General features: G+C 45.6%; 1 protein-coding gene and 1 pseudogene across 1 annotated transcript; one reads left to right on the plus strand and one right to left on the minus strand.

The window, feature by feature from the left end:
• The first annotated feature begins 387 nt into the window (after nucleotides 1-387).
• Nucleotides 388-1,723, plus strand: LOC149991199 (protein EOLA1-like; annotated as a pseudogene).
• A 2,184-nt stretch (nucleotides 1,724-3,907) lies between these two features.
• On the minus strand, nucleotides 3,908-4,327 carry LOC149991200 (heat shock transcription factor, X-linked member 3-like). Its single transcript, XM_090264084.1, has one exon. It carries the CDS (start codon nucleotides 4,325-4,327, stop codon nucleotides 3,908-3,910), a length of 420 nt encoding a protein of 139 aa, XP_090120210.1.
• Between the last annotated feature and the right edge of the window lie 7,626 nt (nucleotides 4,328-11,953).

Genomic DNA, 11,953 nt, shown 5'->3' on the forward strand with positions numbered 1-11,953 from the left:
AGCCAAGGGACCCTCCCTCTCCCTCTCTGTGCTCCCTGTCTTCAGTGACTTTCTTTGTAGAACTGACCACACCCTTTCCTGACTGCGTTTCTGTAGCTGTCTCCACCCTCCTCCTTGAGCTCCCCAAAGACTCCGTGTGATGCATGAGGCTCCCCATCACCAGCCCCTTTCCTTGGGCCTGTCAGCTGAGTGTGTGGTGATAGGGAGAAGGAGCCAACGCTATCTGCTCCAACACCATCCCTGTCGGTGGGGTTCCTGGGTCCCCAGGGGACACTGGGTGGGGTCAGCCCACAGGTTATGAGCTTGGAGGGCTGGTGCACGATGCTTATTGACATTGGTGCTTCTGTATTTCCACCGGCCACGTGAGGTCCACGAATCTCTGGGGAGATGAAGTATTGCTGCCTCTCCTCTGGCAGCCTTATGCAGGTTTTGTCTTAAATAGGGTCAAGACTTGAGATTCATTGGTGTGCCTTGCTGAGCAGCCACTGGCACTGTACCATTACCATTCACATTGCCCACAGGGACTGGGAAGATGCCATCTGAAGGGAACTGCTGCTGCAGAGGCTGGGGAGGAACCCAGCTCAGATTTAGGTCTTGCTTTGGGAAGGGGAGAAGTGTGGCTGTGGAGTGATCACTGGCAAGTAGCGACACCCCAAGCGCTGCTCAGACACCACTAAGGGCACCTCCAAGACCTGGCTCAGGAGACTTGGCGCTTGTTTTCTTTTGAGCCTGCTGGGGTGAAGTTGTGGTTTTTTTAAGCAGCACACCTTCAGAGGGGTAGGTAGTAGGGGGCCCTGGGCTGGGCATCCATGGGACAAGTTTCCCTGACCTTGGACGAACCCTTGTGTCCACGCTGGGCCTCAGTTCTCAGTGGTGATCTGAGAGGCAGGGACCAGTCCAAGGCTGCATGTGTTGTTTTCTGTGTGTACACATGTGTTTGTGTGTACATGCATGTGTTTGTGAGAGAAAAAGACAGTCCACGAGAGGCTGCACAGCACATGGAGAGGGTTGGGTGACCTCCAGACTCAGGCTTCACACAACTGCCTCATTCCCACCACACACAGGCACCTGAACAAGTTCCCTTGGCCCTCATGGGTTGAAGCCCCACATCAGCTCCTTTCACCTGATGAAGTGCTTGGGACATGATGGGCTGTGGGTTTTCCACAGCAGCCAGGGCACTTCTGTCCTGTATATGCTTCCCTCAGAAATCTGGCTGGAACCTGCCCATTTCTGGGTGGACTTGTTGAGGACGAGACCCTGCCGTCTTCATTTCTCTCTCTGCCCTGGCCTCACCCAGAATTCCCTGAACAGAGTTGGACACATCGCAAGTGCTGAGTGAGAGAAACCCTGTTCACTCCGTGTCCATTTGATGATATCAGCTTAGTCTCTAAGGGTTTTACTTTGCATAACCATTTTTCTCTCACAGGCAGGCCTTGGTTTATGGAAGGAAAAATATCTCTGCACTTCTCTCTTGGTGTACAAGGCTCATTGACATTGGGAAAACTTCACAGTGCCTGGAAAACTTAGCTTCTGATGAGCGTGTGCAACTGGAAAATCAAGCTGTACTGACCCACCTGAAGCAGAAGTACCTGACTGCACTTTCAAACCCCAGGTGGTTACTGGAACCCATACCCAGGAAAGGTGGAAAGGATTATTTCAGGTGGACATCCCAGAGCACCTGATCCTTTTGGGGCAGGAGGACTCCTCACAGGGAAGTTACTGAAAAACCAGCTGTCTCATGACCATCAACACACTATTATGCCATGGACATATAAATCAGGCTCAATCTTAATTGGCACCGCAGTGGAGAGCACTACCCACCAACTGCTGTTCATTCAAAGAGCCTTCTGCGCTCCAATGAAGGGGACTGTCCTCAGGAGATGATTCTCTGGACTCATAGACACTCTCAAGGACTTTGACCATTAGGAAGATGTGAAAGCTTCCCCTAAATATCTTGGTGTTGTCACTCATTTAGGTCTTGCTCATTTCTCAGTTGTACAAAATAAATAAATAAATAATATGCTTTAAGAGAACTGGATAGTGTTCAGGGTTCCTCTACATGTTTTATCCTCTCTTTTTTCTGGTCAAACTCATAGGACGCTTCAGTAGCATCCAGGGGATGTTGTGAGAGGGCTGGGAGCAGGCACTGAATGATTGCCTGAGGGTGACCAGCCAGGGATGGCCTCATGCACCATGAAGAGGACATCAGACTTTGAAACATAGAACTTGTCTGTCCTGGCAAGTGATTCTTGTTCTGTTGTTAAAGTGTCCCTTGGCTCATGAAACCATGTGTTAGACATGCCAGACAGCTACTTCGTGACAAAGAAAGGGTCTGAATTAGAGCTTTGATGGAAAAGTGATGAATAGTGTTCTTTTTGTTTGTTTGTTTGTATGTTTTGTGGGCAATCTTTTATTTCTTTGGGTCTCTTCTAGTGGAGTTACTAGTGGTTGTTAGCTGTGAGGGTGATGGTCTTTCTCCCAGGTGTTGACTGGAATGGCCCATCTTCTGAGCCAGACTGCCATGGTCATATATGGCTTAGCAGATACGGTGGCCCTACTTTTAGGTGCGTCTCTCTGGAAGGCTCCTGGAAATTGGGCTGGAGACACTCAGCTGCTGATCAGAAACTTCCTGGCATCCCAGGGGAACCTGTGAGGAAAGACCCTCTTGTTTTAAGGTACATGACTATTATAAGGTGACCATCCCCAACCTCCAGGATCAGGAGCCAGGTAGCTCTGTCTCCTGACCAGCAGGAAAGGCTCAGGGGACCCAATCTTCCTGAGCTTGCTTCAGAACTCCCTAGCCCGACCTTTGGCTGAGTGTGTGAAAATGAATGAGGACAACGGGGACAAAAACCTGTCTTGGGCCAGGATTATTAGCCTCCTAGGGCTCGTCTGATGGGGTATGTGTAGTATGGAAACAAAAGAACATGGACTCACAATTCTCATTGTTAATTTACTACCATGGAGTTGCGCTTTTCTTTATTAAAGCCAAAAATGGATTCATGGTTACAAAGTTGTGGCCGTTTTCTGTCACCTGGGAGCCTAAGGACTTGCATTGTCAAATTTCTCCCAGAGTGCACACAAGTTATCTAAGGAGTCCTCCTCCTCCTCTCCTCTTCCTCATCATCGTCATTGGGTGGGGCCATGACTGAAAGAGCAGCCATCAGGATGGAATAACACAAATTGTACAAATACATCACTAAATCAGAAAGTGAGTAATGTTGGTGGTGGGTGGGCAGTTGTCCCGTGCCATTGGTTCCAGCAGGAGCCGTGGGCACAAAAGTGACATTTCCAGATGTTCCCTCCCTACTTGGGTCACCTGGCTCACTTGGGCACTGGACTATAGTGGCACTGCTTGTGAATCGCAAACCCAAGAATTTGAATGACCAGGTACCACTGGGTCTCTGAGCACCTGGGGAATCCTTTTGGGTCTTTGGGCCAGCTGCTTTGGTGGCTTTTCTATGACTAATTCTTGGGGAATGTCTTGTAGGGGCTACCTGCTGTTTCTTCCTCTTTAGAGTTGTGGGGCTGGTCCCTGGCCGAGTAGCCATAGACATCCAATTTCCCTTTCTCTTAATATTTTTGATGAGCCAAGGATTGTCTCTTCGAAGGTTGCAATTGTGGTAAATCTGAAACAAAATCATTTTAGTCATTCTAGAAGAAAATATATCTGTTTGACAGACATTAACTGGCCTCTCAGAGTCTTAGTCTTTAAGTCATCCTTGTAGGTTATCTCTAAGAGGATGATGGTTTCACATGAAAATCTATACTTTCTTATCTTTTGATAAATACTGTGTTATGTGAAAAAGAGTTAACCCCTAAAATAAAGCCCTTTTTTTATATCATTCCTCTTTGTCTACTAGGAAGATATTTGAGTAACAGAAAACATGGGAAATGGGAGGGCTTTCTACTTTACCAACGATCTGTTTCCTGAAGAATGAATTGAAGAGCTGCTTGGGCATATTTTGCTGAATCCATACAGGTTTATAAGATGGATGAAACTCTTCAGGCTGTCTGATTCAAAGACTTTCTCTGGGCCCCTGCGGCCCAGAACCTCCCTCTGGAAAAGTTCTTCCTCGATGATCACGGTGTCTCCATTTTCATTCCAGTGCACAGATGTGAAGGCCTCATCCTCCACTAGCCTCCAAAGCTTTCTTGGGAAGGACAGCCCAAGAAGAATGTTGTTTCCTTGGTTTGGGTTCTGTGATTGCAGATTCCCTTGGGGGCTTGGATCTTGGCCCCAGGCTTGGTCCCCATGCCCCTCCAAAGCCTCCCTTGGGTCCACATTTGAGTCCAGGGATTTACAGGACAGCTTGGCTTTGTCCATCTCATCGATATTTGGACTAGCCATTAATCTAATTTAGATCAAAAAGCATTTGCCACACAGTATCATATCACTGAACACTAGGGTCAGATATGACTTTTGCTACAGCAGGGATGCCCAATATATACTATCCCCAAAGTTTTAGAGTCTCAGTCATAGGGCAACCAGCTGCTGAAGTCACAGTCCTCTTTATTAGTCATGTGATGTCACAAAGGTGGTTCACAGCTTGTCTGGGGAGTGGGCCCTGGTCAAGTGTGGAAGAGTGGACAGTTGTAGGGTCCCCAGCTTCTCTCTTTTCAGAAAGTACAGAAAATAGGGTTCAGATGGCCAGAAAGGGCTTTCCTCTGCTGCCAAGCACATTGTTTCATGTTGCTAGGCACTGGCCAAGTTGAGAAGTCATGATCCTAGCTCCACTCCCACTCCTACAGTTGGAGGAGGCCTGTTGATGGTTTCTTTGATTGCTCAAGGGCAAGACCCTAGTTAGTCCTAGCTTGCCTACCACCAGGACTGCCTGGGTCAGATGGGCCCCTGGGGGACTGTACCTCCCAGAAGATGGTGGTGGGACCAGTCTCAGCTGGTAGCCCACCCCTCATCACCCCCCCAGCTTCCTCCTTTGGTCTCTTCCAGCTGCTCCTCCTGGTTAGTTGGTCCTGCTCAGATGGGTCCAAACTAAGAGTCTTATTTTCTTACACTGGGTCAAGTTGTCCCACAGGTGGGAGCGCTCCTCTTGTTCCTCAAACTCAGTGCTTCCCCAAGCACCTCAGATACACTGTTACCCATGGTGTTGGTGTGCAGTGGGCAGCCCCATCCTCCACTCTGCTGGGCAGTCCCCTCTTGAGCACTTCTTGCCCCGGAATATCACCCCTCTCTAGATCACAACAGGATTGGCTTTAGTTCCCATTTCTTTCCCATAGAAACTCTCCTCGTTCCTTAAGATGTGCTCACTTTGGGACACCTGCACTTGCCTTCTCAAATCACCCTCCCCAGACCTTCAGGTTCAGCCTCCCTTGACATCTCCTCTATGCCCCATTTCCTTTCTTCAACCAGGTGGTTGGGATTTTGCCTTCCCATATTTCTGGCCTCCCACTTCCAAATTGGATCTCCCTTGGTACTTCCCCTTTTAATTACTGATTTGGGGGGTAGGCATAGATTCAGTTCTGTTGAAGCAAATCATTGCTGGTTAACAGTCACACCAGCTTTGTTCTCCTTGCCAGAAACCCCCCCACCTGTGTGTCCCTCTCCTGCCATTGCCTTAAGGTGGGTACATTAAATCATTTTGTTTGCTCTTGGGTTAGATACTTCTCAAAGATCTTACTTTACACAGACTCACTACCAAGGAAAATTATGACTTGTTTATCTAGCTGTGACTGAGGGAAGCGGATATAAAGATAATCATAAATATGTACTTGAATGTAGATGAGAGTCTGGGTGTGAGATGGGACAAAAGCCAAATTCAAGTCATCTTCACTGTAGAGGAGAGGACACTATAGTGGTTTCCTAGATGTACATCATGTTCCCTAGATGGTGTGGACAACATTGGTCTTAATACTCGCTCTGAATAGGGAGATAGAGTGGTACCATGGGAAGGCCTCATCTGCACGGGTCTTTGGTTATTGTCCCAGCTCTACCATTAAGTGGGGTCATTTGCCCTTTCTGAGGGTTAAACCTATGTTTCTAAAAGGGGAGTGCAAAGACATTTGGGAAGAGAATCTCCAAAGGTGTTCCTCAGTGTAAAGACTACTTTCTTAATAGAGCCCCCAGACTTAGATTCAGGCTTGGTTCATGGTCCTTGGCTTCTAAAAAGCCTTACAAATCATTCACTCAAAAAATAAGTTTATTCTGGGAGGACATGCCTCGTAATCTAAGAATTGAAGTGGAGGCCATTGGTACCATATCAAAGTGGGGCTTCTAGTGTCGCTGGTTAAATAGCCAGCTCCCTTCAGTTCCCTACCAAAGTATTATTTAAGTAAGTCCTTTAAGGACTGAAAATGAGAACTCCTTGTGACCTTTGCTAGCTCATGGACTCTGTTGCTGACTTATTCAAAGGGATTACCAGTTTTATGGGAGAGAAATTGGAGAGAAGTCTCTGAAAACCACAGTCTTGCACTTTGTGGATAACAGGTGTTTATTTAATATGATTTAGTCCTTCTTGAGTCCCAGGGCTTCTGTAAGACCATTAGCTAATGTCCTTTGACTCAATTCACTGAATTTCCACTGAATTACCCAGAATCTAGGGCATCAGGTTCACCTTGTCCTCCGAAGATGAAATAGTCACTTTGCTGACTTCAGTGGATTCTAAGAAAGGTATTACCGAAATGGGTTTCCTCGGCTAAGTCTGCTCAGTCCCAGAATTTTGACCCTGGGACCCGTGGCTGACATGCAGTCTTTATTAGGCACCTACAGTGTTCTGGACCCTTTGAGAGAAGTGATTGGTTTGCTCTTCAGAGCTCCAAAGGTCCTAGAGGTAACACCTATGTGTTGCCACCTAATGAAACGAGTCTCCTGAGTCAGGTGACTCTAGTGCAAGCATAGCTAACTGGACTACCAGGACATCCACCCCCAAGGGAAAGTGCTTTCCTTCCTGACTTGGCTTTGGCTTCTGCACAGCCTTGCAGCCATAGAGAAAGTGCTGAGCTCTGGGCTATGGGGCTGTTGGGGTTAGCCTGCCTTCTAAGAGTAGATAAGACAGAGCCTTGTGGTTCTAAGACCCCAAGCCACTCCCCTTAGCTGCTGAGCGACATCAGTTAGACACGACAGGCCCTCTCTGATGTCACTCTTACTACTATTCCCTTGCTTTCTTCCCTTAGTCCAATCAGGCTGCCATAACAAAATACCACAGATCTGGTAGCTTATCGGCTGCAGAAATTTATTCCCCACCGTTCTGGAGGCTGAAAGTCCAAGATTAAGGTGTCAGCATGCTACAGTGAGGGCTTTCCTCGCCATGTCCTCACATGATGGAAGGAGCTGGGATCTCTCTGGAGCCCCTTTATCAAGTGCTACTCCCACCCCTGAGGGCTCAGCCTTCATGACTCAAGCACCTCCCAAAGGCCCAACCTTCTAATGCCATCATCTTTGAGGGTTAGGATTTCAACATCAGCCTTCTAGGGGGCACACAAACATTCAGACCATAGCACTCCTTTCTAGACAGTACCCTCCTGACCCAAACACCCATGGCGGGACCCCTGCTGCAAGGGACTCCCCTCGACCTCAGCCCATTTCAGGCCCCATGCAGTAAAGCCCTTTGTGCGCCTACCCTGGTGATATCTTCTTCCTGACCAGCCCCCAATCCTGTAACCCTACAGTTTGCTAATGAGCTCTCCTGCAATCCCATGGTTGTCCCTTAGAGGCTGATGGTTACTAGAACTGAGGTGCATGTTTTGCAGGGATCCATTCAGGGAAGGACTTAAAGGATGACAAAGCAGGAAAATAAACCCTGAGTTTTTGGACCCCAAACCCACAAATCCTGATTGACTGTCTTTCAACTCTAATCTACAACCTGAAACTGTCCACTAAAGGCTGGTTCAGCTTCAGCAGGACGGGTGTTGAATGGAAGCCAGGAAAGCTCAGTGAATGGGTTCTGGACCCTTGCACTGTTGCAGACTTGGAATACCACTCTGTGGAGTCTGAATTCACCAAATATCATGCATGCTGTCCTGTGCCATCTGGGTCCCTTGTAGGTGCTGGGGATGAAGGGCTTGATCTCTAATGGGATCCAGTGAGCCGGAGTTGGTTGTGGACACTGCATTTCTCATGCAGAAGACAATTGCACTCTTCACTAGAGATATAGTAGCAAGGCCTCTCACAGTAACTAGGAGCCCTCCACTCTCTCTGACTTGGAGTCCCTCTCTTCTCGGGAGGGTTTTCTGCATTGACTTGCCATGAAGGACTGGCCCGATTAGTTGCAGTTTGCAACAAGGTCTGATTGCTTCCTCACCTCTCTCCTGGTTCTCACACCAGTACTCACTGAGTCGCCTCCAGAAAGGCATTGCCTTTTTTTCCTACCCCTCAATGGAAAATTAGGAAAGATGAAAAAGGTTATGGAAACCCATTTTGAAACTGGAAAATTTAGGATTTCATCCTGACCACTTCCTGAACATGATGTGTTCTGCTGGTTCACTTGTATGACAATGTTTGTGAAAATGCTTTTTGTTCCTCTTGCATACAACCCTTCCAGTTGAAGCAGACTGGGGGAAAAGAGAGGATGACTGAGGAAGGTAACAATTTAAAGTTTGCTAACTAAATGGGACTCCCACCCGCACCCCCACATTTCACTGCTTTGGTAAGGATGGAGGAAAACCTACACCTGAAACCCAACACCTGTGGAGTGCTTAATGATCTAGGTTTTCCAGAACTGCTCCTGGAAGCTTTGTCCTCCTCCTGAGGAAAACTCACCTTGCTTCCTTTGCAAGTGCTGGGAATCCAAACAGACTTTCTGAGCCTGGGGGTACACCTCACAGTGCTGACTAGGACACAGCCAGGTGGGTCCAGCTCTGGTATTTTCTACGCACACCTGTACTGGTCGTCTAGACTGGTCATGGACAGCCTAAACTGCTTGAAACTGACTGCCTTCACCACTCTCTCTGGCTCCCAGGGGACCCCCTTCTGGTTCTCTAGCTCCAAGCTGGGACTTCAAATTCCCACACTACTGTGTACTTCCCTCCAATGGATCTGACTCACTGGCCAAATGGTAGGGGCACAGGCAGAGAAGTAACAAAATAGATTCCACTCACACTTTTGGTTAACTCGACTTCTGTTAGGTTTCCTTTCTCTTTGATTTTCCTCACTTTGAATATGGTATGCCTAATGCAGATGTTTGTTGCTGTTGTTGTTTATCTACTTGGATTTCTCCACACTTCCCGAATGTGTGGTTTCATGTCACTAATTGATTGTGGCAGATCCTCAGCCATTACCACCTGAAATATTTTTTCTGTTCCTTTCTCTCTCCTCCTTTTCCCTTCTTCCATTTAGGCATACCTAACAACATTTGTACTTGTTCAGCATTTCTTGGATATGTTCTTCCATTATTTGCATTCTTTGTTCTCTTTGCATTTCAGTTTTGGAAGTTTCTGTTGACATTTTTTCGAGCTTGCTCACCATGTCCGCAGCTGTGTCTGTTTAGTCTATTGATGAGATGATCAGAGACACTTGATTTCTGTCACATTGTGTGATTTTAAATAAAATATATTTTCTTGTGGTGGTAAAATACACAAAACATAAAATCTGTCATACTAACAAGTTTTAAATGTAGTGTACAGTGGTATTAAGTACAATTCTTTTTGTTGTGCAATCATCACCACCACCCTTCTTCAGAATTCTTTTCCTCTTTCAAAATGGAAACTCTATACCCACTAAACCATAATTCTTCATTGCCCCTTCTCCTCAGCCCCTGGCACTTACTTTTTTTACTTTCTGTCTCTATGACTTTGACTACTCGAAGTACTTCATATCAGGGGACTCATACAGCATTTGTATTTTCTGTCTGGCTTCTTCTTAGCATAATGCCCTAAAGTCTCATCTGCGTTGCAGCATATGTCAGAATTTTCTTTCTTTTGGAAGATGAATAATATTCCATTAAACTACAGTTTGATTATCCATTCGTCTATTGATAGATGTTTGGTTTATTTTTACATTTTAGCTATTATGAACAATGCTGCTATGAACATGGGTGTGCAAATCTCATTCTGAGTCCCAGATTTCAATTTTGGAGGGGCATATATATTCAGCAGCAGGATTGCTGGATCATATGGTAATTGTTTTCTATTTCAGAGGCAACACCATACTGTTTTCCACAGTGCCTGTATCATTTTACAGTCCCACCAATAGTTCACAAGGGTTCCAATTTCTTCCAATATTTGTTAACACTTGTGATTTCCTAGTCTTTTATTTTTATTATTATTAGTGATGTGGAGCATCTTTTCATTTGCTCATTGCTATGTGAATACCTTCTTTGGAGAAATGTCTGCTCAATTCCATTGCCCACTTTTGAATAGGATTGATTGTTTTTCTTGCAAAGGTCAGGTATGTCTATGTGTGCTGTCATGGGAATATCCTGTATCCAAATTATTAAGTGGTAAAGGCATGTGACAAATCAATATGTACATCATGGGTGATGCACCACATTTCATAGCACATCTGTGTATGAAAAAAGCTAGTATAAGCTTTGAAATTATATACACCAATATGGCACTTGGGGTGACATCTGAGGAGGGGGTTGAATTTGTGAGAAGTTTTGAAAAGGGAGAACTTGTTATTATCTGTACTTTTAGAGTTTTTGTGCAACAGGCTATATGTAGTATGTGTAACATATAATATATGTAACATATAGTAATCTTTATGTTACAAAACATTTATATAAATCTAATAATGGAAATAGCATAATAGAAAAACATTCTGATGCAGTTTGGCATGGGCCCCCTGCTCTAGGTGACAAGGGATCCAGGCTGTTTCTGTCTTATGGTTCCCCTACCTGAATACAGAGTTGCCGTATTTGCTGGTGAACCAAGGGAGAAAGCACGGAACAGGCATACTGGCTCTCAAATGGGTGGATGTGACAAACAATTCTTCTGCTCATGTCTCAGTGGAAAAATGTTGTCACATGACCCTTCCTAACTATAAATGGACTGGCAATGCAGTGTGCATTGTGTCTAGGGAGGAAAGCAAGAGAAGATACGGGTGAGCCCTGAAGTCCTTCCCAGGCACCATTACATTGTAGGTGCTCACTAGAAAGCAACCATCATAATTGGTCATGATGACAACAACCTTCATTGCTTGGAGGATGTCCTGTGGTCAGATTTCTCTTGAACTTTTCTGAACTTTTAAGTGCTTACTATGTGACAAATGCCTTCAAATGCAGAACCACATGTAACTGTAAGAGGGTCTTGTAGATCTCCTCAGGGAGGGTTCCCCTTCTTCACTCAATAGAGTCTTTCTGCACTTTCCTGTGCAATACTGTCTATATTGTCAGTAGGCTGAGGATGTTCTCCTTTCTTTGGGTGCATGAGCAAATTTTTAACCTGTGAATCTCTGCTATCTTCTGTATATCTGAACTTTGCCTAAACACCTGCACAGATGCATTTAGATTCACTGAAAGTCAGGTCTTTCCTGTGGGGCAGGGACCAGATAAGAGTGTGGGAGGGTGTCTAATTTTTATTTTTTCCTTTTAAATTACACCTAACATGTCCACCAAGGAATCATTTCTCACATCCTAGGAGAAATCCAGGATTTGTTTCTTTCTTTGTTTTTTAAGAAATTTAGTTTCAGTCAATGTTTGCTCCTCATCTACCTTTTATTTATATTGAGGCATTAATTTCTGACCAGCTAAATAAGTTTTTTGGGAGCTCAGCTCCCAGCTTCAAATAAGAAGCCCATTAAAGTCCTACTGCAAGCATCAGGATGGCTTCGTATATCTTCTGTGTATCTTCAAGATTATATCCCAAGGCCCAGTAGGTTATAGGCACAATCAGACTGTACTCAAAGCCCATTTGCAAAACTGAGAGTGTGTTGGAAGACTCTCAAAGAGGGGTGACAAGGAGTCTAAACATCAGGGTCTAAAGTAACACTTTCCACTTAAAGGGTTGTGGCTATCAAATTGCATCTAAGGTAAGCTATGGGACAGCAGGGGACTCCTGC

Source organism: Furipterus horrens, unplaced genomic scaffold, assembly GCF_987537825.1.
Source record: "Furipterus horrens unplaced genomic scaffold, mFurHor1.1.pri manual_scaffold_17, whole genome shotgun sequence".
NCBI classification, from domain to species: domain Eukaryota; kingdom Metazoa; phylum Chordata; class Mammalia; order Chiroptera; family Furipteridae; genus Furipterus; species Furipterus horrens.

Bases quoted from the DNA above. Each gene is read 5' to 3' on its own strand.
- LOC149991200 (XM_090264084.1), bottom strand. From the start codon at position 4,327: ATGGACAAAGCCAAGCTGTCCTGTAAATCCCTGGACTCAAATGTGGAC.